The sequence below is a fragment of the Petaurus breviceps genome, unplaced genomic scaffold, assembly GCF_028583685.1.
Source record: "Petaurus breviceps papuanus isolate PSGF00001 unplaced genomic scaffold, PetGlider_PUasm1.0 171, whole genome shotgun sequence".
Lineage (NCBI taxonomy): Eukaryota > Metazoa > Chordata > Mammalia > Diprotodontia > Petauridae > Petaurus > Petaurus breviceps.
In genome coordinates this window covers 10,880,792-10,907,181 of record NW_027185754.1, presented here as the reverse complement: position 1 = coordinate 10,907,181, position 26,390 = coordinate 10,880,792, and the positions used below count along the sequence as shown (strand labels likewise).

General features: G+C 35.1%; 1 protein-coding gene across 4 annotated transcripts in view; it reads left to right on the top strand.

Moving 5' to 3' along the window:
- The window catches only part of PHKB (phosphorylase kinase regulatory subunit beta), a 251,881-nt gene that overhangs the window by 174,769 nt on the left and 50,722 nt on the right, over positions 1 to 26,390 (top strand). For all 4 annotated transcript variants that reach the window (XM_069082551.1, XM_069082552.1, XM_069082554.1 and 1 more), the window contains 4 exons: positions 20,745 to 20,800; positions 21,117 to 21,210; positions 25,479 to 25,562; positions 26,060 to 26,164. In XM_069082551.1, the coding sequence (XP_068938652.1) occupies positions 20,745 to 20,800; positions 21,117 to 21,210; positions 25,479 to 25,562; positions 26,060 to 26,164 (339 nt within the window). The remainder of the gene's footprint in view (positions 1 to 20,744; positions 20,801 to 21,116; positions 21,211 to 25,478; positions 25,563 to 26,059; positions 26,165 to 26,390) is intronic.

Sequence of the window (26,390 nt, the reverse complement as noted above, 5' to 3'; positions counted from 1 at the left end):
CTGCTACTTGCTACTTATACGGCCTCGGGTGAATCACTTAACATCTTTGGGCTTCCATTTCTTCATCAGTAAAGTCGGGGTGTTGGTCTAGATTAATCATTCAATCAATTAACATTCATTAAAGGCCTACTATGTACCAGGTATTTGCTAAGTACTGGGGACACAAAGAAAAGCCAAACATTGTCCCTGCTCTTAAGGATCTCACAGGGAGAGACACAAGCAACTGTGCACTTACAAGACCAGATGATTTCTGTGGTCCCTTCCGGTACTAGATCTGTGATCCACTATGTATGTATGTGTCTTTATACACATACACATATACACACCGAAATTCAGCTTTTGGTAACATGAGTTTCCCTTCTGCTAATCATCTTCTTCTCCTGGATACTCTCATCTACAGGATTTTTGATTGCTATTCTTCCTCAGTTTTCATCTTTACTACCCAAATGCTCTTCTGTGTCCTTTGATGGATCCTCTGTATTCATGCTTCATAACAATGAAAATTCCTCAGGCGTCGATCCTGGGCTCCCTACTCTGTACTCTCTTGCTTGGGGACCTCATCAAATCCTCCTGGGTTTAATTATCATCTCTAATCAGGTCTCTCCCAGTTCTTTATATCTAACCATAGTCTCTACTGATATTTTCAACGAGAAGTCTTTCAAGGCATCTAAAACTCAACAGGTCCAAAAAGATCTCATTATCTTTCCCCTTCTCCAGCCTTTACCTTTTGAACTTCCCTATTTCTGGAGGACACTGCCATGCTTCTATTCACCCAAGTTTACATTCTTCTGGTCATTCTCAACTACTCAATATCATTCACCCCGTATATTTAAACAGTTGCCTGACCTTTTAGCTTCTACTTCCACAGTATCTCTTGGATCTGGCCCCTTCTCTCAACCTGACAGCCACTATCATACTTCATGTCTTCATTATTACTCTCCTAGACAATTACAGTAGCTTCCAAGTTGAGCTGAATACCAATCCATCCTTCACACACTTTCCAGAGTAATTTTTCAAAACTATAGGTTTGCAGAGAGTATTCTCTTTTTCAGTAAATTCAAGTGGCTCCCTATTGACTCTAGGATCATGCATATTTTTTTCTGTTTGGCATCTGAAGCCCTCCACAACCTGGTCCCAGACTACCTTTCCAGAGTTATTATATCATCTCACCTTCATGTGCCCTGCCATCTCATCAAACTGGTCTTCCTCAGATAGGACCCTCCATTTCCAGTACATGTGCCTTTGTGATATCTGACTCCAGGACTGGAATGCATTCCTTCCTCCTCACTGTGTATTAGAATGGCTTGTTTCCTTTGAGACTCAGCTCAGACATCACCTTCTGCAAGAAACGTTTGCTGCTCCTAGCGTTGTCTTTTCCCACCGTCCCTTCTGAATGTACATCTTTGAGGACAGAGTCTGTTTCATTGTGTTTGTTTCCCTGGTCTTATAATTGGGTTTGGCACATTGTGTATACTTAATAAGTGCTTGTTGGTTGATTAAAGATCTTATTCCTTGCATTTACTCTGGAGATAAGATCATTTCTAAATCTTGAACTTAACTGGGACATTTGAAGGAAACCTCATTACTTAATGTAGTTGCAAAACACATTTATTCAATGGTCTATTAGCAGGCATTTTATTCTCCCAAGCAGATAGTATTTGCTTTTTTGCAGCCATTATTTCCCTTAGGAATTAACTCCTCTCTTATGTATATTGGTAGAGTCCTTGGAGAGTTTTATTTATTGCCTATTTTTGCACTTGTGTTACTGGGTAAAATGTGAATATTTTTTATCAAGTACTTGAGGCAATATTCTACAATAATGGTCTAATTATAATGCTAGACCTAGTCATGTGTATTGAAGTAACCCATAAAAGAATTTGCAGTCTCACATTTGTCATTTTCATTGCCACCCACACCTTGTATCTTAGATGCTTGTCGACTTGCATACTTGATTTGTCAATTTAAATTGAATTGATCTAGTTTGGCAGTCTTTTGGAGGAATAATTGGTGTGTGGAAGAATTTTTTTAAGATGTTCTTTTTTATACATTTCTCCCACACCACAATTCCTGTTTCTTAGCCTAAGGTATGGACTGAAAATCTATATCAAAAACCCAAATTTATTTATAGAGAGTCAAACTGACTCATTTCTCATTTTCTCTTATTTTTCACTCACTATTAAGGAAGTGGTATTCTTCTTTTTTCTGCCAAAAATGCATTTGGATGAAATTCTGCATATTTTACTTAATGTAGTTCTTTTCTGTAGATATGATACTGCTGCTGTTGCTGCATGTGTGAGGAGGAATGGTAGTAGTAGGGTATGAGATTGACACTTCTTAAGATTATACTGCCTATGAAAAATGGAGTAACAGTATCTATAATCTTTATGGGAAAACTGTTGAAAGTAGCATTGCATATATGTAAATTATGTTCAGTATTGGATCTCATAAAAATGAAGTTGGCACTAGTCAGATTCTTAAGATTGAGTGATGACTAGCTTTAGATACCTTTTGATGGTGGAGAAATAAGTTTCCAATATTAGAAAACATGTCAAAAAATTACAATATTAGCAGTGACTTTGGATGCCCTTAGTTAATTTTGTAACCATATGCATATAAAATTTCATTAATATTCTGCAAGGAGACATGGAATGAATTCATTGGAATTAAGCAAATTGAATTATATAAATGGAAATCAACAGCATAATTTTTACTCCTTGAAATAATGTGGAATTGTTCATCTAATTAGCACGTACTTTAAAAAGTAAATATAAGTGAGAGAAACAAGTGAAAATGTATGCCTATTTGGAAAAAAAATTAATGGGGCTAGGGTTTTATATTCTATTTCTAACAATTGATGTGGGAAGTTTGAAGTATTAAAGCTTTGTGTAATCACCAAAATTATTATTTAAATTTTAGGCTTTGGAAGTTGAGTATTATCTTCTATTTACTTCTTACTTTTCTACTCCTTAAAGACTCTTCTTTGAGACTATGATCTGGGTTTGGTTTATTCCTCTTCCAGGAAATAGACTACAATCCATTTGTACCTTTTTAGTTGTTTTTGTTATTTTTCTCTCAAAAAAGATCTACTTAAAATTCTGAAGTTTTTCCTTTGGTTCTTTTAATATCCCATGGATACCAATGCAATGGTTAGACTATCTACTTGTTCTTGTAATTTAATTTATTGGAAGAATATCAACATAATCATGATTGAGTTCTTTCAGTAATGTATGAACTTGGTTGTTAGAAAAAGATCTCACATTATAGTACCAGTAACTGAATGAATATTGGTAGACTTTTTAAAAACTGTGTAATCATCCAATCTAGGTATAAAAAAAAGATTCCTCAATAGCAGGTTGACCACTAGGTATGGAATTTTTTTTTAGTATAGGTAACTCACAAAACATAAAAATACAAAATGGATCTCAATCTTACATGGTCTTTCATAGTGATAGATGTAGATTGCTGGGGGAAAAATTATAGAAATTGCTAATAATTGTAGATTTTGGGTGTCCACAAAAAGTTTAATTTTTTATTTTCTAAATGGGAGCTCTTGGCTAACAAAACAAGTTGATAGATTACTGAAGGAATTGAACCATTGCCATGTAGATATTCTTACTATACATTAAATCTGAAGAAGACTAGAATAGTTAGACCAATCTCTTCAGACTGGAAATCATTCCTATGAAAGTTAAATCAGTGGAAAAATATGGTTGTATCAAATATCTCTAATAATGATTACAAATCCAAGATACATAGATAACTAACAAATATAGATGACCAAAAGTATTCCCCAACAGATAAATGTTTAAACAATTATGGACAGTTCTCAAAAGCAAAATTGCAAGCTATCAACAACTATATGAAAGAATTCTCCACTTCATTAATAACAAGAGAAATGTAAATACTAAAACCCTGAGATTTCCCCTCACATCAAGCGAATTGACAAAGATAACAAAAGATGAGAATATCTATGTTGGAGGGATTATAAAATAGATTTTATGTATCTTTTTTATATCACCTAGATTTTCCCCATCTTTCCTGTCCCTCTCCAAAAGCTATCCCTTAAAACAAAGTACTTTTCTCAAAAAAGAAAAAAGAGGAAAAAAATCATCACAACCAATTAATCCATCCTTTTTTTCAGTTTTATGGCAGATAATCCTGTGTAAATTATAACAAAAGAAAAAAGAAACAATAATGATGGTGATAAGAACAATATTGCTTCTTTATATTTGAATGGTGCTTTATGTAGTGTTTTCATATGCATTATCTTGTTACTTTACATTCTGTTTCTGTAGTTGCTTAATTACCCTCTTCATGTTTTAGCATTTTCCTTACTTTTTGTGAGCATCTAATTGCTATTTTGCCTCAACCATATTCAAAATTTTCTTTCTCACTGTTTCTCTTGAGGAAAAAAAAGTCAGTATGTGGTACTAAAATGGTTCATGAAGATCAACTGAAAGTGATACTGTGGCTTAGTCAGATAACTGAATATTGTATATAGCTCTTCTAATCACATCATTAATCAGAGGCTGGAGAAACTAATAAAAAGTCAGGCCAAGAGTATGAGTTATGTATGGCAGTGAAGAATGAACAATCACATTTAGATTGTGAGAGCCTCCATGTACTTGTTAGTCCAAAATCATTAATAGTAGGAGATAAAGCTCTGAGCTTTCAGAAAGGTCTGTATTCTGAGGAATGTAGATTAAAATTGCATTTAATGGAATTCTGGTGCCACACTAAATTTACTTCCTTAGAATCTGGCCAGGCCTTTTATATTGAATCTTACAATATTAAGAAAAAGTATGAGACTTTTTAATACGGGCTTATAACAAGAACATGAGTCCAACTGTGACCTCATAGATATCACAGAATTTAGAATAATCATATGATTGTTGAAATTACATTGCTATTAAATTTTTCCCCAGAAAATAGTTCTAAGGTGAGAACTTAAACTTGAACCCTTGCAACATTAAGTCAGTATATCTTTAAGATTTGTGACTATAGAACGTAAAAGAAGGGACTTTAAAAAATCATTGTCTTGCTCTATCCTTTTACAAATGTAAAGAAAAACTCATAATAGAATTTCAGTGCTCAGACTAGGACTCCCCAGCAACTGGGGCTCTAAGGTCTGCAGCACTCTGTCCTTAGATGTAACAGAAGGCTGTGAGATCTAGACATATGGACTTCAAAGATCAAGGAGAATCTAGTCTGAGGAGATAGTGATAAACATAAGGAACAATGAAACCTAGGGAGAGCCCAAGAAAGGCCAACCACCCCACACGAAAGTGCCACAGGTGGCAGATCCTGGCCTAGGAGTAAAGTTCTGATTCAGGAACTAAAGCTGGAGAGATATAAATCAAAGGGAAAAAATGACTAGTTTTTAAAAGAATCATTATAGAACTAGAGGTCATCCAAAATAAGGAGCAAATACCTACATAATAACTGTAAGCAAGGATTCAAAAGAAAAAAAAAATACTTTCTGCAAGAACTACATGAAACCCAGATAGAATGTCAATGGATTTTTTAAAATGAAATGAAAGTTCTGGAAGAAAGCATTGGATGAGAATGAAGAGCTTAAAAGAGAAAATGGTGGACTTTATCCATGTAAAGGTATTCTTGAAAATTAAGATAGATCAAATGAGAATCAATGATTTTATGAGAGATCAAGAAAAATTAGAACAATATCAAAAGGTTGGAAAATAGAAGAAAATACTTTATATTTTAGATTATAATTAAGATAATTAAGATTATATTATAAGATACTTTATATTTAAAACAATTGACCTGGAAAACGCATCAAGAAAAGATGATCTAAGAATCATTGTAAATCCTAGCAAGCCACAACTTTTAAAGCCAACCACTTACCTTTTGAAAGAAACCCCCAAAGAAAAAAGTCCTAAGACTAGCATAGCAAAAATCTAGAGTTCTACCTTAAAGACAAAATACAGCTAGCATTCAGAAAATATCAAGGGATCATAGGATCATGTAAGACCTGGCAGCTTATACTGTAAAGGTGTTATACTAAAGTTCTTAAAAGACAGTATTCCAGAAGCAGAAGATATAAGCTTATAATGAAGAATAACTTCCCCTGAAAAAACTGAGTATTAACATACAGTAGAAAATGGATCTTTTGTGGTATAGATGATTTTCAAGCATTCCTGATGAAATGGCCAAGGTAGAAACTTTGAAATACAAACACAAGAATCAAGAGAAACCTATAAAGCTCAATTTAATTTAAGAAATTGGAAGTAGTAGCAATTCATGTAGTATAAATGTTCTAATGTGGGAAAAGAAACAAGTATCCTTCAGAATCTTAATGTCTTCAAAGGCTATTAAAGGTGTTACATAAGAAAAACAGATGGAGCGGTGTTGGATTGGTTTGATTCTGAAGGTATGAAAAGAAGAAAGATAAGGGAGGTTATAAGGAAGATAAAGTGGAGAAAAAGAGGGAGAAGGAGGTTGAATTTGTTAGTTCTTAGAACTGAGGTATGTGAAGAGTGCATAAAAACGTGGAGAAAGGTGTGGGGAGAGTAGGCCTTAGATCAACTCAACAATCATTAAGTGCTTACTCTGTGCCAGGCACTGTGTAAATACTGAAGATACAAAGAAAGGCTAAACGGCAACCAAAACCAGTTTTTACTCTCAAGGAGCTCGTAATCTCATGGGGGAAACAACATACAAACAACCTTGTACAATGAGTACAAGGTAAATTGGAGGTAATCCCACAGGGAAGACACCAGAGTGGGCTTGAGGGTCAAGAAAGACTTCTTGCAGAAAGTAGGATTTTAGCTAAGACTTGAAAGAAGCCAGGAGGTGTTAATGAGAAGAGGAGAATTGTAGGCATAGAGGACAGGCAGTGAAAATGAACAAAGTAAGGAGGTGAATTGTGTTGTGGAAGGAACATCAAAGAGATCAGTGTCACTGGATCTTACAGTATGTGGAGAGGAATGAGTTATAAGGAGATTGGAAAGGTAAGAAGGGGCCAGGGTATAAAGAAAAAACAAACAGGATTTTATATTTGATCCAGGAGGTTATAGGAAGTTACTAGAGTTTATGGAATGTGAGAATGACATGGTCCAACTCAAGCTTTTGGAAGATCTCTTTGAAAGTTGAGAGGAGGATAGATTGGAGTAGTGAGAGATTTGGGAAACGGAGATCAATCAGAAGTCTATTACAATAGTTAAGACATGAAGTGATGAGGACTGCACCATGATGATAGCAGTGTCAGAAGGAGAAAATGGAGAATATATGAGAGATGTTGCAAATATAGTATTGATAACCGATAGACAGATGGTTGCATATAGGAGATGAGATTGAGGAGTTAAAGATGACAACTAAGTTGTGAGCCTGGATGACTAGGAAGATTGTGGTGAATCTTATGTGGAATTGACAAAGGATGATTGAACATATACACATACATGAAGAATTTAGTGTAGAAGTACAACATACTTAAGAGGAGAAAAGTAGAGATATAGAAAGTAACTAAGAGAGAAGGAAATACTAGGGGTAAAATAACTGTTCCCAAACGCCAACAACTTCCTAATTTCAAAGGGAGAGTAAAAGAAAAAAAGAAAACGTGAGAATCTAGAGGTAGAATAGATTTTCTCTTGAACTTATTGTGGTATATGAACAAATTGTGGTAAAGGAATGTAATAAATAGGATATTATTTTGACATAAGAAACAGCAAAGGGGACAATTTCAGAGAATCCTGGTAGTATGAACTGACACAGAATGAAATGAGCAGAACTAATAGAACAATTTATGCAAGGACATCAAAAATGTAAAGAAAAAGAACTTTGAAAGACTAAAGAACTTTGATCTGTGCAATGCAGAGGACATATGATGAAGCATATTAGTCACCTCCTAACATAGGTAGGGGGCACAAGGCCAGTGGGTGGATTCGTTTGGCTCAAATGTGCATGTTCGTAACAGGGTTTTATTTTGTTTTGTTTTTAAGCAACAAGGTGGTAGACATGAAGTACCTTCATGATGTTATAGAAACAATATAAGTGAGAAGCTACTGATCTTTTTAGATCTTATGGATGGATTAATGGATAGAAAGAAGGAATTTGGGGGGAGGGAAGATAAAAAGATAGACTATTTTTATCCACTATATTTTAAGCATTTCCTATAATTTTCCTGATTCTGTCTAAAGTAATGTGGAAGTTCCCAGGGCATTTTTTCACCTTTAGCTTTTCTGTGATCTTTTTATTTTATTTTATCATTTCTACTTAATGAATTAGGCAAGACTTTTAGTATTGTCATTTCTTTTCATTAAAATACAGAAAAGCCCAGTAACAGCAGCTTCTTTGAAAGGGAGTAAAAGCATTTTTTATAAATAAATTATTTATGGCAAACCATTTAATATTCCTTTCCAAGATAATTGCAACCATTGGAATAATTGCTGTCAAAAATTTTCCCTGATTTATTCACTTTGGGATCTGCAACTAATATCTGGAAACACTTGTATTCATTTGTTTTCCTCTTAAACACCATGCTTCTGAGATCACAAATCCAATAAATAAATGAAAATATATCAAAGTACCACATTTCTGCCAACTTTACTCTGGAGTCCAGAGTTTTTAGCTTTGTTACTGTACTTGGTGTAATTATTCTTGAGCTTTTTCTACTTATCTCTCATCTGCTAATTATTCATTTGCTTCACATTACTGCTTTGGCTTGGTTGTAAATGACAGAGCAAGGTGCCAGAAAGTCCAGATCGATGCTATGCCTCAGTTGAAACTGTTATAGTTAGTAGTAGCTCTGGCATCTGACTCATTGATATCATGACCACTGTGTCTCATCTCTGGAATTGAGATGTGAAAAGCATCAGCCCAGTTTCTTTTGCTAATGAGATTTTACTAAAAAATGAGCATAATGAAAAATGTTAGATCTTGGCAGAATGTACTGATGAAGTCTAATGAGCATAAATGAGTATTCCTGAAGACACTGAGGCAAGTCATTAAATCATTAAGGGGACTTTTCCCTTAGAGTAAAATCATCGCTGTCTTCAGGGGTGACCTATATGTGAAATTTATTTTCTTGTATTTTAAGATTCTCTTGTTGATAGTTCAGTGCTGCATAATATATTGCTCTACCTTAACTGTGAAGATGTTACATTGAAGAGCAAGTTGCCTAGATCAGAATTTTCATGTGTTAGGCTAACAATAAGAATTACGTGCTTTTGAGACTTGGGTGAACATGTAGATCAGGATATATGCATACACATATAATATTATTTAAAATAAGAAATTATTCTGTTTAAAAGCATTCAGTTGCAAGTATGATCTTGTGTTTGTAATTTCTAAGCATTTAGAACTTAATTCTCATGAAGAGGAAATTGACATCTCCTCATTTGTCCATGGTACCTTTAGTAGGGAAAGAACAGATTTCCTTTAAAACAAAACAAAAACTTAACACTCCAGAGCTACCATGCTTTCCTACTAGGGGTAATGTAGGTAAACCATATTATTCACTGTCAATATTTTTTTTTTTTTTGCTTTTGAAGGGGGGAAGGCAGGGCAATTGGGGTTAAGTGACTTGCCCAAGGTCAAAGCTAGTAAGTAAGTGTCTGAGGCCTGATTTGATCTCAGGTCCTCCTGACTCCAACACCAGTGCTCTATTCACTATGCCACCTAAACACCCCTGTCAGTAATTCTTAGGAACTCAGGTTGATTGCATCTTAAACTACTGGCATCGCATCATGACATTGAGAGCACTACTGTGTAACATAATGAGGGATTTTAATGCATGAGATTGACTAGTTTTAAGGGATAAATGATATATTAAGAGAATATTAAGAGACATTCACATTAGGATTTGCTATGTGCCATATGAAAGCTTAACCTTACTACTTTGACCTCATAGGAGTAAGTTAGAAAGTAGATTCCAGACAAAAGTCTGAATGCTTTAAGTGCACTAGTTTTTTTACTATGCCCTGTGAAAAATTGCAATAGTAATGCATGCAATACCCCAGCTTATAAAAAGTTCTTTTGGGAAGTATTCTTTTTTTTATCTCTAACTCTTGCCAAATTTAGATATCAATATAATTGTGAGGTGTGTGTGTGTGTGTGTGTGTATGTGTGTGTGTGTGTATATGACATGTTAGCCTTGGGTCAGTCACAAAGAAGTATCCTACTACAGTATCAGTGAGGCCAAAAAGCAGACTAATTGGTTGTAGATAAGTAGGAGTTTGAAAAGAAAGGAAGTTATGATTAGAGAGATGGTGTTCCAGGATCTAGGTGTTGGAAATGAAGCAATCCCATGTGATAATGAGGTTCACACTGTGTCCTGGCTTACAGCTGATGTGGAGATAAAAGTCTATAAAGCCAACCAGGAAGACACCATGGTCATTTGTAAGACAGGTATTGCCTATAATTATTAGTTTTTACAATGGTCATTTATGCAACCTGCCATTTTAACAAAATGTACTTTTTAATCCAGTGTTTGCAGTGGCCTCAGTAAAAGGCGGGGATGTTATGAATGGAAACAATTCTAACTAAAAAAGGCTTCTTTAGTCAAAAAATAAAATTGTTTGCCAGTTAGGACATGAGTAACTCTATTTTATCTTCAATGAAATATCATCTGATATGTAATAAAAGATGCCATATTTTTGGTTTTAAAATGCCTGTTATCATACAGAAGAATATGAATAGATGGCTATGTTATGATGCTACATCTCCTTTAGAATAAGTAAGTACCAAATATATTCACGGAGAAATAAGTCTTTTATCTTCTTGATTTGTTCTTTGAAGTCTTAATGTGACTGTAAGTAGTTAAATTCTCTTCTAGTGCTTTTTTTATGCACTATAATTATAACAAAAGTTGAAGTGTAGACTATCAAATGTAAAGTAGAATTTACATCCTTAATGTATCATATTTGCTAGGTATTTAAATAACCTTTTCCTATATATTTATTTAAGCCTAGTCTATCAAAATGACAATGACATTTTCATCATAGTTCTGTGAGCCACATACTTGATATTTTTATTGCTGATATGTGTACCTTGATTGTTCTGATTTTCCATCATACATAAATTCATATAATCCATTGAATTTTATGAAGAACTGACCTCTGATATATTACACTTCTAAAACATGCTATAGGAAATATAATCATTATCTTTATATAAGTTTCACAAAGTCCCAAAGACTATAATTTATTTTGATCTTGTTAATTGTGTAAAACTTTAGAATTCAACTCAGTAAACATTTAATAAGCAGCTATTATGTGTAAGGCCCTTGGGCAGATGTTGAGGGAGATAAAATAATAGATAAGATACAGCTATCATGCCTACAATTTAATTATGAGGATAAAACAGGTACATAAGTAACTGTAACATAAAATATGATAAATGGGAATTCTTTAAAGTGTTTTAGTTATATTTTGTATTCATTTACTAATGTCATACTCTCATACATCAACATGGCATGTACGTGAACCTGGGTTCTCAAAATCTGTACAAAGACCTACCAATTAAGAAAGGCTTTGAGTTCAGACCCAGCAATCAGGTGTTTAACTGTTAAGTGACAACCATCCTAGGTAAGATAGGAAAGATTTAGTATCAAGTTGACTGCTGGTTGGTAAAATTTCTGGTCATAGTAATTCCTAAAGTTCATCTACCAAGACTTTGAAGAATTATGATATATGTCAGTACAGTAAGTGACCACACCAGCTAAACCATAAATCTTTATATAATCAATCTATAATTCTATGTCATACAGTTTAAGTTATGAAGAAAATTAGCAGATATACATTACTCTTAAGTTCAACACACAAAACTAAGTCATAACAGCATGCTTGGAATAAACTTAGAATTAATTAGTCAGATAGTTGTTTCTGTTTTATAGGGACTATATGTTAGAATGATGCTATTTTATATTCAAAGGAAAGACACGGAATGGGTTCTTGTTGCTAAGATGGCAATTTAAAAGATTCACCTTAACCATTTCTGGTAGGAATGGTGTCTGTTTTATATAGGCTGGCATGGCCTATATAAAACAGACTAAGCATGGCCTACGATTTGGTTGTCTTAATGATCTAGAGACATAAAAAAGGCCAGCCTATGGAGAGTTGGTGTTCCTGAAGTTGTTTTATTTTTTAAGTAAATTGTATCATTTTAATCTTATTTATTGTAAGTAGATTTATTTTTATTGCATTTTATGGACCATGAGTGCTTTGTTATGTTTCAGTTCCTATCCTTAATCAGTGGACTGGCCTGAACTAGGCCTGGTCCATAGTATTTTACATAGTTGGCAAGATTGTATTGCAATGACTTTATGGTTCATCATATAGTTAAAGTGGGGAAAGTGAGGTGCAAATCACCAGACTTAGGGTTATAGTACCCTCTACCTTCATACAGAGAGTACTCTCTATGGGAGAGGGCAGTCCATTGATCCAGTAAGATTAAACCAATAAGTGATTGAAGGAATTTTGGAGGGAGTATAAAAAGTATTGAGAAACTTTTATTCCCTGATTCTCACTAATAGTTTTAGAAAAGCTAGCTCACTGACCCAAGAGAAATAGAAGAAAATTGTTGTTTTAGCAATTAGAAACCAATGTGAATGCACTTTTGGTTTTAAGGCTCATGCTTGAAGGTAGAGGGATCGCTATGAACTTAGTAACAGCCCATTTGAAAAAGGCATTGCTGATGGGGGTAGAGACTGAATGTCTGCAGGTGTAAGAATGAGACCTGGGATCTGCAGTTAGCAAATGAACCTCAGGCTACTCCCTAGGGAATGACTTCCTCCAAGAGGTATAGATGAGAAGGCAAATTGGCTTTTACCACCAAGAAATCTGGGAAGGTTCAAGAGACATTTGAACAACCTGTAGGGGTGTGGAACCTGCGGCATCGAGGCCACATGTGGCCCTCTAGGTCCTCATATGCAGCTTTTTTTGGAGGGGAAAGGCAGGGCAATTTGGGTTAAGTGACTTGCCCAAGGTCACACAGCTAGTAAGTGTTAAGTGTCTGAGGCTGGATTTAAACTCAGGTCCTCCTGACTCCAGGGCCAGTGCTCTATTCACCATACCACCTAGCTGCCCCAACTCAAGTGCAGCCTTTTGATTGTACCCAAACTTCACAGAACACATCTCCTTAATAAAAGGATTTGTTCTGTGAAGTTTGGATTCAATCAAAAGGCTGCACATGAGGACCTAGAGTGCCACATGTGACTTCGAAGCCACAGGTTCCCCACCCCTGAGTCCTAAAGAGTCATTAGAACAATAGTTAGTGAGACTGTACTCTAATTGGACAAATTAAGAGTTTCTCCTGAGCTGCAGAATTTCATCAACTTGGTATGGTCAGAGATTTACTTTTGTGATTCCAGTTAAATCAGATGGGAAACCCTGCAGGGGGAATGACCATTATCCATTTTTAGATGGCTGAGATTGGTATATCCAGACCCATAGAGATAGATTCTCTCTGCCTCTGGTTCCTTAGTATAATTCTGCAAGGGAGGTGAAATTTCTCAAAGAGATGACTTTGGTGGATTGAATTATGTGCAGCTTACCCATGATCTCGCACCTTCTATCATCAGCCTCTGTTAGAAGCAATTAAATTCTAACTTCTGGACAGAACCCCACATTAGTGGTATGAGGTTTTAACAGTGGGCTTCCCTTACCTTGATCAAATAGAGACATGAGTAAATTAGCTAGTGAAATTTGAGTGGAAGATTGGGGAATCTGTATTGTCTAGGTTGTCCACATAAATTGGCACCAATATGAATAATATGAGAATGATATAAAGATATACTATTTACATTGCTATGTTACATGGAAGAGGCTAAGTTATCTTTAGGTGTGGCAATTGAAAAAAAAAAGGTGGAAATGAAGATAATTCATCACTATCTCATGAAGGTATGAGTATAAAACTATCTAGATATTCAAGATCAGGGCAGTAAAGATCCTTCTACCCTGCCCAAACTTAAGAAATCCTCTAAAACCCCAGTCCTAATCTGGTTGTAAGAAATCCCCTAAAATCCCAATCCTACATCTGGTTGTTTCAAGCCACTCAGGACTTTGTATCCAGACTTGAGGGAATCCTAAAGAAAAAAAGATGTTGAGAAGAGGGTGATTGATATTATCAAAGACTGCAGAGAGGTCAAGAAAAATGAGGATTGAAAAGACTTTTAGGTTTGGCAATTAAGAGATTATGAGTAACTCTGAAGAGAGGAATTTCAGTTAGTTGAATGACAAGCCAGAGTTAAGAAGAGAGTGAGAGGAAAGAAAATGGATAACCCATTGTGGATGGCTTTCTCAAGGAGTTTAGTCACAAAAGGCAGGAGAGATATGGGTTGATAGCTAGCAGAAATGGATGTATCAAGTGAGAGTTTTTTGAAGATGAAGGAGACTTGAGTGTGTAAGTAGTAGGGAAGCAGCTAGTAGACGGTGAGAGAGTGGACATGATAAGAGCTAAGTGAGAGAGTGGGCATGTGGGACAATGTGCCATAGAAGACAAGATGAAAAAGGATCACTTGGGGCGGCCAGGTAGCACAGCAAGTAAGAGCTCCAGCTCCAGTGTTGAGAAGACCTGGAGATCGAATCCCGGGCTCAGACACTTAGCACCCACCCAGAAACACCTGGCCGTGTAACCTTGAGCAAGTTACTTAACCCCAATTGCTTAGGGGCGGCCAGGTGGCTCAGCGAATAAGAGCACCGGCTCCAGTGTTGGGACGACCTGGAGATCGAATCCCGGGCTCAGACACTCAGCACCACACCCAGAAATAACTGGCCGTGTAACCTTGAGCAAGTTACTTAACCCCGATTGCTTAAAAAAAAAAAAATAGAAAAAAAAGAAAAAGGATCACTTGTGCACATAGAAGAATTTGTCCTGGCAAGGAGAAGAGTGCCTTCTTTATGCAAGATGGAGAGAAAGAAGAAGATAGTGGCAGAAGACAGAGAGGTGATGTGGGTTGAGGAAGAGAAAAGAAAGATCGGTAGAGGAATTTGGCCAATTCCTCCAACCACCTATGGCTGGAGGTAAAGCATGAGGTCAGCTGAGTAAAGCTCTTTTGGTTGAGTTGCCTTCATATTCTACCAGCCAAGCATCAGAAAGTACTTGGAATTCCTCCTGGCTGTTTAGTACAGGAAGTGATGTCAGCTGCCTGAGCCTTTAGTCCCCCTAGCCATTCTAGACTGAGAATGGTTTCAAATGCTTTAAGAAGAAAACTAGTCTAATTTCCATTGGGGAAGTGTTCAGCTTCTTGCTCACGATTCACCCTTTTCTCCCATGTTAGAGGAATTATATTTGCCTTTACCACAACTGTCAGGCATCTTAATACCAGCTAAGTCAGTCACCAAAGCTACTACCACCAAAGTTTGCATGAAATATATCCTTCTTGGAAAACAGGAAATTGGGGGGAAAATTTACAGCAAGTTTCTTTTATAAAGTCCTCATTTCTCAACTATATAGAGAACTGAGCCAAATTTATAAAAAATAAGAGCAATTTCTCAGTTGATAAATGTTCATAGGATATGAACAGGGAATTTTCAGGAGAAGAAATCAAAACTATTAAGTCACATTGAAAAATGCTCTAAATCCCTACTGATTAGAGAAATATAAATTAAAACAACTCTGAGGTACATCTTCTTACCTGTTGGACTGGTTAATATGACAGAAAAGGAAAACAACAAATGCTGGAGTATGTGGAAAAATTAGGACACTAATGCACCGTTGGAGTTGTAAACTAGTCCAGCCATTATAGAAAACAATTTGGAACCATTCCCCAAAGGCTACAAAACCCTTTGACCCAACAATCCCACTAATAGACCTGTACCCCAAAGAGGTCAAAGAAAAAGGGAAAAGGCCTAGTTGTACAAAATTATTTATAGCATCTCTTTTTGTGGTGTCAAAGAATTGGAAATTGAGGGGATGCCTAGCAATTGGTGAATGAAAGAACAAATTGTGACATGCAATGGAATACTATTGTACTATAAGAAACAACAAGGGGGATAGGTTCAGAAAACCTGGGAACTTGTACAAAGTGAAGTGAGCAGAACAGGAGAACATTGTACACAATAATAGCAATATTATTAGGATGATCGGCTCTGAAAGACTTTAATCAAGACAGTGATCCAAGAAAGTAGTACAGGACATATGATGAAAAATGCTATCTACCTCTGGAAAGAGAACTGATAAATTCTGAATGTAGATTCTAGCATCCTTTAAAAAAACTTTATCTTTCCATTTTTTCTTTTTTTTTTTTACAATATGGCTAATATGGAAATATGTATTGTAGGAAATCACATGTATAATTGACATCAAATTGCTTGCCTTCTCAAAGAGGCGATAGGGTAGGGAGGGAAGTAGAGAATTTGGAAATGAAAATGTTAAAAATAAATGTGAAAAAATTTTTTCATGTCACTGGGAAATATTTAATTAAATAAGTAAAAAGTTTTTAAGATTATTTTATTTTATTTTTAATTTATAGAATAAAACAGGCATTTCTATAATAAAGGGTAATAAAAAGATTATTAAATTATGCATAATACAAATATACATACATATTTACATGAAATTGCAAATATATTATGTACAATGGTTATTCCTTCTAATATATAATAAAGTTATCATGTAAATTTCTTTTTTTTCCTTCTTTTTCATAGTCCCATTTTGTACTATTGTTTCTGATGAAAGTACTCATTTTACTTTGAAGGAGGCCCAAGATTAGACCTACCACCGTACTATTTCCTGAATTTTACATCTCCTATACCATCTTCAAGCATTTGACATTGTTGAATGCTAGACTAACTGGACTTTGGAAGCAACAATTTTATCATACCTCTGATAACTAGGATTAGATGTCCCAGCTCCCAGAAGATGTCTCTGTGATGAATTAGTGCTACTCTAGGAAAGAGGAGGGCTCTCTAACACAGCGATTTCCTGGATCTGACCTTCAAGAATGCTTTCATGTTAAGATGGACTACTTTGGAGAGGTTTACTCTCTCTGACACTACCTCATTCTGTCCCCTGAACACAGTTGCCTAAGCATGGAGGCTTTTGCTTCTATGGAAAATTCTATATGTCCCAAGGAAACAGTTCAAGTCCCCCTTAAATAGCAGATCTTTTTTCCTTTGATATGGCTTCTTCATAGAAAGGGCTTGGATATGGAATTGTTCAGAAATGCATTGCTTTCTAGTTACATATGGGAAGTGAAAATGCCTTTATAGTTTACTCAGAATGGGAATTCATGGGCGGGGGAAAAGGTGTCCTTTTGTAGGCGTGGTGACAATCTTGAGTTCCTGGATGAAAGTAAAGGGGAGTCTTCATCCACTTTCTACAGAAGAACTAGGACAGCCCTTCTGTAGAGTTCTCAAAAAAGTATAAAGATTTGATAACATCCCCCTATGGTGTTGCCAAGGAGAAGGACCTTTTGGTTGGTGATCCAAGGAACACTTAGTAGGTGGTAGTACATGGTGAGCTTCTCCCCTGATATCCCTGATTCAAGAGGCTTATGATCTTTGCTCCAATCAGAATCAGTGACTGTTTGAGGTGTTGACATTAGTGTCGTGTCTGTGATGTTTGTGGTGCTAATGTTCATCATTACTATTTTATATCAGGAAACTAACTGCACACTGCTCATGATATTACCCTTACTATATGGACTACACATTTTTAAAGTACTTTTACATTTTTTTCATCATTTATTTTCCCTGTCCTCCTCCTTTAGTGCTGCCTACTGTAGGTTCCTTCCCAAGGCAAGGGTAGTTTTGTAATGGTCATAAGATCATTTAAGTGATAGAAAATCCCTTAGATGTTTTAGAGAAACCTTAGCATTGAGGATTGGGATGTGGTAGGAACAGCATCTATTTTCCAAAGCTTGTATGGTTTCTCTTTAAGGAGGCAAGGAGGCCATCTTTGTACTTTATTTGGTCCTGATATTCAAGACGTAAAAAGGTCAACTTATAGGGAATTGGTGTTTCTGAGATCTAGCAGAGTTCCTGTTGTCATGCAGGATATATTCCTGACTCAGCAATTGCTGCTTTGGTGAGCATGAATGCAGAGGGGAAGAGTCTATTTTTAGCTGATTGTCTCCTTTAAATCCTATTTTAAGTAAACTTATTTTATTTCATTTTGTAGTCCACAGATGTATTATTTTCTAATCCCTAGCTTGAATCACCATCAAGCTAGACTTGTCCCAGAACATCATTAAGAAAGTATTAATATCTTTCGTTTTTAGATACCTTCATTTCCCAATATATTTCTCCCCTTTCTCTGCCCAGAGATTCATCATTTATAAAAATAAACAAAAAGAAAGAATGAAAAAAATAGTTCACCAAAACTGACACATAAATAATTTCTTAGAGTGTACACAATATTTCACATAGTCCCCCCTTCACAAAAGAAGTGTTAGAATTGTATTCTTAATTATCTTCATCATTATAATTCCACAACATTCTATTTCAGTTTTAGCTTTTTTATTGTTCCTTTAAATTACTTTTCCATTGTGTATATTGTTTCCTACTTCTGCTTCTTTTACTTTGCACTAGTTTATATGTCTTCTCATGTCTCCTTTTATTCTTCATGATAATTTTTTAAAGCACAGTAAAATAATCTATTGCATCCATACACCACAATTTGTTTACCCGTACTTGTTTCTAATTATTTGCTACCTTACAAAATGCTGTTATATTTTAGTGTCTCCTGGTCCTTTTTTCCTCTCTCTGACCTTCTTGGCATATTGTATACTTATCAGTAGGATCTTTGCGTCAAAGGAAAGGGACATAATATTCACTTTCTTAGCATAATTCAATATTGTTTTTCAGAATGGTTAGAGAGTTATCATTCTACCAATAGTTTATTAGTATGCCTGTTTTTCCACAAAGCCTTTAACATTCCATATGGATAAATAAAAAGCATTTATTAAGTGCCTACTGTGCTCATTACTGGAACAACAAATGGAAAAGCAAGACAGTTCCTGCTTTCAAGCAGTTCAGCATTCCATTAGGAAGCAGCCCATCTAAGTAGTTTTAACTGGAAATCCGATGTAAAAGCTCAATGGCCCTTATGGCACCATGACAAATCAGATTTTAATACATGTTTTTTTATTAATTTCCAGGGATAATACTATATTTGCATCTGACATTAAACTGTTTAAGGGTATCAAATACTTTTTTGTTGAGAACTTTGTTTTCTGGGTCGCTAGTAGCTGAGGCTGACGAGTTGGGGTTGTATCATGTGCAAAAGCAGTTCCCAATTCTATCTTGTCTTAGGTTGATAGATAGATGATATATGCAGTGACTAGGCTGAAAAAAAAAACCATCAGTTGTTTGGAAAGCACTGATCCTCCCAGGATTCTTGGGCACAGGGTCATAGGAAGTCTTCATTATATATGACTGGAGTTAGTAGTCCAGATAGTGACAGTGGTTTGACCCACCTGGTACATGCTGCTTCTTCTCTCAATGCATCTTATTTCTTTACTAGGCTCTCTTGCCTATTCTATTGTACTATTCCCTTGTTTGTCATCTTTGCTAATTTGATGGATTTAATCGAAATTTCAAAGTTGTTTTGATTTGCATTCTTTTATTATTAGTGATTTAGAGCAATATTTCATTTGGTTATTAAAAGTTTTGCAATTCTTTTGAGAACTGTTTGTTCATATCTTTTGAACATTTGTCCGTTAGGAAATGAATTGTGGTTTTATATTTTTGTATCATTTCCCTGTATATTGTTTTATTTTAAACCTTTATTAGAGATATTTGATTCTAAGATTTTTTCCCAATTGATAATTTACCTTCTTATCCTAATTGCATTGATTTTATTCATGCCAAAAGCTTTTCAGTTTTATCTATCTGAAATAATCTCTTTTATCTTTTGTAAACTCTTCTCCTGTGAAATGTACTTTATTCGATTGTCTTATAATGTTTATGGTCTGATCTTTAATATTTAACTTGTGGATGTGTATATGTATGTATGCACATGTGTGTGAGTGTATGAAGGGTGAGGGAGGAAGAAATAGAAAGAGGGAGACAGGAAAGGAGGGGAGGTGAGAGAGGGAAGGAAGAATATCACTGCTTATATCACTGATATAAAAAAGGGGGAGGAAAGAACCTATTTGTAAAAAAACATTACAGCAACTCTTTTTGTGGTTGCTAAAAGTTAGAAATCAAAGGGATGTCCATCAGTTGGGGAATGGCTAAACAAACTGTGGTATATGGCTATAATGGAATATTATTGTGCTAAAAGAAATGAGGATGATTTCAAAAAACCTGGAAGAACTGCATGAACTGATACAAAGTGAAGTGAGCAGAACCAGGAAGGTACAGCAATATTGTACAGTTGTACAACACAGTTGCAGCAGTATTGCACAATGAAGAACTGTTAATGACTTAACTATTTTCAGTAATACAATGATTCAAGACAATCAAAAGGACTAATGATGAAACATACTATCTGCCTCCAGAGAAGAACTGACATTGTCTGAATATGGAGTGAAGTGTTTTTTTTAAATTCTTCTTTATTTAAGTCTTCTTGTACAAAATTACTAATATGGAAATGTTTTACATGATTGTACATGTACAACCTATATCTGATTGCTTACCATCTCAGGGAGGGAGTAAAGGACAAAATTTGGAACTCAAAACTTAAAAAAAAAACCCTCATGTTAAAAAATTGTTTTATCATGCAATTAGGGAAAAATAAAATATTGTACATTAAAAAAAGAAAAATTATTGCCTATATTTCTCATTGTAGTTACCAGTGACCGATTTTAACAAGTATCCTCTCCCCCCTTTTATGTGTTATAGGGTCCTTTAGAAAATGATTTGGTGGTTCATGTAGCCCTGGTAGCAGAAAGTCAACGGTATGTATTTCAAATATGATGGGGATTTTTTTTTTCTTCAAAGTAGTTTTAAAAACATGTATTTGATGAAAGGAAATAATTTAATAAACTCCTTAGCTGAAATTTGAAAAAAAATTATTTGGGAGAGGACATTAACTTAATTTTATATACAAGCATTAAATCCTACTTATTTTTCTGTTTCAGTGCAAATGTCCTCATTCCTTCAGAGATATTTATCCACATACTTTGGCTTTAAAACACCTCCATCAAAGGATAGTGTCTGTTACAAGCTTTGGATCCCTATTCTAAAAATGTCTCAACTATTCTTTTGTTCTAGCTTACAAGTTTTTCTCAACACATATGGTATCCAAACACAGACTCCACAGCAGGTTGAGCCCATTCAGATATGGCCTCAGCAGGAACTTGTGAAGGTAAGTCACTGTGTCACTCAGTTTCTTCCTTCTATGAGATTCTTGGAATTGATGAAGATGCAGTTTTTTGGTTCTGAGATTAATTATTTGGCATTTTATTCTAATAAAATCATAGAATTTGCATTTAATCATTATTGCTGAATGACTGCTTTATATATGCCTAAATAATATTTGGCTTCATATTATTCAGTCATGTAAAATACCAGAGTCATCCCCACTATACAAATTGCTTATTATTGTATGACAATTATCCTGACTCTAAGCTCTCAAAAGACTAGACCAGGGGAGTATAAATTCTAAAAAGTGTTCCCAAGCTGGACAGGTTTCTATTTGAGGCCTTATAAAGAACAATGTTTTTCGCACAAGAACCAACCCAACTAATTTTGGAGAGCCTTATCACCAAGTTGAGTGCAGAGTAATGAATTTCTCAGGTATAACCACTCACCTAAACAATCTGCTAAGGTTTAGAGGGGTGGTGATCTATATCTGTTCAGGGAAGATCCAAAGTGGCAGAATCATGTATCCTTAAAGTATTTGATTTATTTAATCTTTTTCCTTGACCAGAGTGTATAATTTACTTAGAAGTCTATCTTAACTTAATAACAGGTTATCCTAAATCATAATAATCTATAAAATTGTCATTTACACAAAAAATTTTCTATATTTTGAATCTTATTGAAGAAACAATTTCAGAAATAAAAAATAAGATACTTATTCTCCCCCATAAAATAATTTCTATTTTTGTTTTTTATTTAATACAAATGATATTGTTATGAATGAGTAACATTTCATAATTTCAGGTAACAAATACCATATGTGGGTCTCTGATGCATTAGGTAGCAATTTGTGAATACTATTACTTTATCATCTTTATCACAGTCAAATTATTCTCTCAGGTTGACAAAGACATCATGGTACCATGAGAAAAATCACTCACCTGGTCATTGAGAGATCTAGATTCTTGTCCTGATTCTGTAATAGTCTTACTCTTTGAACATGACAAAGCACTTAGCTTTGGTTTTCTCATTGGCAAAATGGAGCTGGATTACAGGTGCCCAAATGCCAGTTTTGCCACTTCCTCTCACTGAGATACAGTTTCCTCATCTGTAAAACATGTCATTTGGCCCAGAGAAATCTATAAGACCCTTTCCAATTCTAAATCTTCTGATCCTCTGTCATGGATGTATCTCCACTATTAGGATACTATTACATCTGTGATGACCCAGAAACCAAGTTCACATCTTTTTTAAATTTAAAGCAATCATAATTACTAGTTGAAAGGAAGCATGGCATAGTGAAAAGAGCTGGTCTTAGCATCAGAAAGATCTGGGTTCAAGATCTGTCTTTCCCATATCTTGGCTACACAACCCTGGGCCAGTCATTTAACTTCTCAGTGCCCCAAACTACCAAATGGCAGAGAAAAGTGCCGTTCTGAGTTGATAGAAGAAGTTCTCAGTGGGACCTCTCTACACTTATGAAATCATTAGACCAATCTCCTCGCCTGGCCCCCCCCCCACAAAAAAAGAAAATTACTGTTTAATATATTTTTGGTATGTAAGAAAACTGAAGCAGCACACATCAGTGGTAAGGGACAGAGTTGTTATTAGAACTTCATTCTCTGACCCCCCCCCCCCAAGCCAGAGTTCTTATCAACTTGACTTTTTCTGCTCTTCATGATGCAAGTTTAAAGAGTAAATATTATTCTTTCATTTTAAATGTTGTCTCTATTTTTATGGCATTTCACTCTTTTCCCTCACGTTCTTAGGATGTATACCTAGTGAGTTGTAGCATAAAGGCCAACCTTTAAAAATTAAAAAAAGTTTTCCCTGAAATTTGAGTCACTTAAGTATCTGATGTCTTCCTGATTTACTTTTGAGAGTCTATAACTTCCTCTAGTCTGCTTAAATCTGTGACTTTTATTGCACATGGTGTCTTACAATGTGATGGAGACAACATTTTTTGCTTCCAGCATACCTAAATCCAAGTAATAGCCATTGGTATTATAGCAGACTTCTGCAGTGTGTATCTGCAATAAAAGAATATGCCAGTACTTCTGAGTCTTTTGATCACTGTTATAACATTTGGTGTATATAAGTACATGAAATTTTATAGTATGTACAGTTTAATCTGACATGTATGAAGACTTCCAAGACCACATTTGAGAAACCGCAAATATGTCTGGGATAAGTCTTGAGGGTTCAGGTTCTTTCTCTTATAATAATAAGAAAATCTTAAGAGATGTCTGTCTATGTCACTGTGACTTGTTCACTTGTAAAAGGATGCTAACTATGATTGCTTTTGAGAAATAAATCTAAAGTAGTCTAGACAGATGCATTTTATTTGAAAAAGGAATAGCAAGTTGCACAAAATAGATATGCAGTTTCATGTGCAATCTCATTTTTAATTATATTATGTTTTGGAAATTTAAATTAAATTAAATTAAAAATAAATAAATAAAATTTTTAAAAAGGAAGAAAAATGGAGGTTGGTCATGGGAAAAGGAGTGCTACCTACTGTCTTGTTATCATTACAATTGAATCAGTTCTATATATCTGAAATGAGTTTTCTACAGTTTTCTTTTGTTTATATTTTGCACAACATTTTGCAGTTAATGTTTGTCTCAAAAATAATTTCCCCTTTATATGCTCTTCTGCTGGGTTGCAGTGTTGTGTGGGATTTTGTAAGCTATGTCTGATGCTTATTACTATGTTATCTTTCAAAGTCAGTCTCCCTGGGCCTTATTTTCCCACTGTGTACAATGGGGAAAGTTTGAGTAGATGTACTCTGAGCTCTCTCCATCCCTAGATCTAGGGTACTTTTCAAGTAGCAGTTTGCTAGAATGGAAGAGTTATAGAAACTTGGTCACTCCTCCTAAATTTTTGTACATCTGAAGTCAGTAACCTGTGGTAGCACAGGTACATTTTGAAGAACTGAGGATATGAATGACATAAAACAATTTAAAAATAAAGCAAAATGAAAACCAAAAAACAAAACAAAACAGTGGTTGGTTGGTTGTGGTATAGTATATAACATCCATTGCAAGTTTATTATAAAAAGACATAATTAATTAAGGGAAATACCTCAGCTAATAGCATGTGGTGGCAAACTAAAATAACTCTTGGCAAAAATAAACACTGCCTGTTTGGCTTTAGAGCTGTAAGAGGTCTTAAAAGTAAGCCAGTCCAACTCAACTTTACAGATGATGAACTTTGGCTGAGAGAAGTAAAGTGATTTGGTAGTATCCCAAGGCAGTAGGTGACATTGCCAGGATTTGAACTCAGGTCCAACGACTCCAAATCTACCTCTCGTTCCCCTCAATCATGCTGCTTCCCCTACTTCTGTTCCTTAGGATTTAGGAAGAGGAGAGAGCAAGGATTCCCCATAAGGATATTGTATTCAGAAACATCTGTTAAAGTAGTGGTTCTATTCATCTTTTTCCTGTTGTTTTAAGCAGCCAATGTTGCAGAATGCTTTGTGTTGGTTACCTTTTTTTTCCTGTCCAGTCAACTTAAAAACAAACAAACAAACAAACAAACAAGTCCACTGCTGCTGTAGGAGCACTATTCATAGTCTCCCCAGTTCAGCTGACTATAACTGATTTGAGATCATTTGAGGTTGGATGTACGTGGATGGTTGGTCATGGGAAATAGGATCATTTAAGTAGGATCCTTATATTGAACCTGTTCATTGTGCCTTCCAGAATGTAAAAGTTTCTGGTGTTGGGATTCTTGTTTCTGTAGGAAGTTTGTAGTGGACTTTTTCCCGCTAGTGATTTATTAATCCAGGTAAATGAATAGAATCCAGAATATCAGAAAATAAATCAGGAATTGGCTGCCAACATAATTGACTTGTCTGCTCTTCCTGAAAAGATATTTAAATTTCTTGTCATTGGCTAGCTTATTCTTCCAATGAGGGAGATTTTACAGTTTCATCATGACCTCTAATGAAGTTCAGAAGAAGCAATGGAACATGGGCAGAGGGAATAGATGGATTAAGGCCCATCTTAGAGTTATCAGTCCTTACTTTGAGCTCTTTCCCTGGTTGACTTATGAACTTGGGTAGGTCCTCAGTTTCCATATCTGAAAAATGAGGGGTTTGGTCTAAATTACTTCCTCTAATTCTAAAATCCTATCATTCTAATTCAAAATTAAATGTAAATTAAGGTTGGAAGAACAATTTGTTAGCTGAAATCAACTCTTGTGATTTAGAACTCAGAACTTTTGAAAAGGTTCATATCTGATTGTGTTCCATGTGTTTGTGTCTTACAGGCTTACTTCCATCTGGGCATCAATGAAAAGTTAGGACTATCTGGAAGACCAGACAGGCCCATTGGCTGCCTTGGCACTTCAAAGGTCCTAAAAAACTACTAAACAAAATCCATACAATCCCTTCTATAAAATATTGTTCACATTTTAATATGAATGTTTTTAAATGACTTTGAGCTATCCTCCAACTATTTTCATATCACTTTAAGTGTTTGAACTAATTATCTGAAGTCATATTTTTTTTCCCTAACAAATCTTAGTGTTTGTTTTATATTATATAATGGAAATTCTCTAGGAATAAAACGCATAGGGCTAAAAATTATTTCTGGGCTTTTCTATAATTACAGCAGTATTTACTTAAACACAGGCTATTTGCTTAGTGTTGGAGGTGTATCTATTTGATTTTTTTTAATGGACTGACAAATAAAGCTAAGACTTTATTAATAAAAGATTTTCCACAGATTTTAAGTACTCTACTGTTTTATATGGGTTTTGCCTTCATTTTCACCTTTTATGAAGAAGGACTTTAGGGTGTTATTTGTGTGTCTTTATTTTTGAAAACTTTTTTTCCTATCTTTTTGCAGATTTATCGAATCCTAGGCAAGACTGTGGTCTGTTACCCCATCATCTTTGACCTCAGTGATTTTTATATGTCTCAGGATGTGTTATTGCTGATTGATGATATTAAGGTATCTCTGGAACAAGATTTTCCTCACATAGTATGATTGTGATCACTATTCATCTGTGTCACTATCATTATATCATCATCTGACATTACAGAATTTATCTCCCTGTGGACAGGGCTCTAGGACTAGGTATATTCCAGAGTAGGAGTCCTAAGGTAAAGGAGAAACTATTTAACTCTGAAGTAATCAGAGAATCTCCTTTGAATTTGAGGATACCCAGTGGAATCAT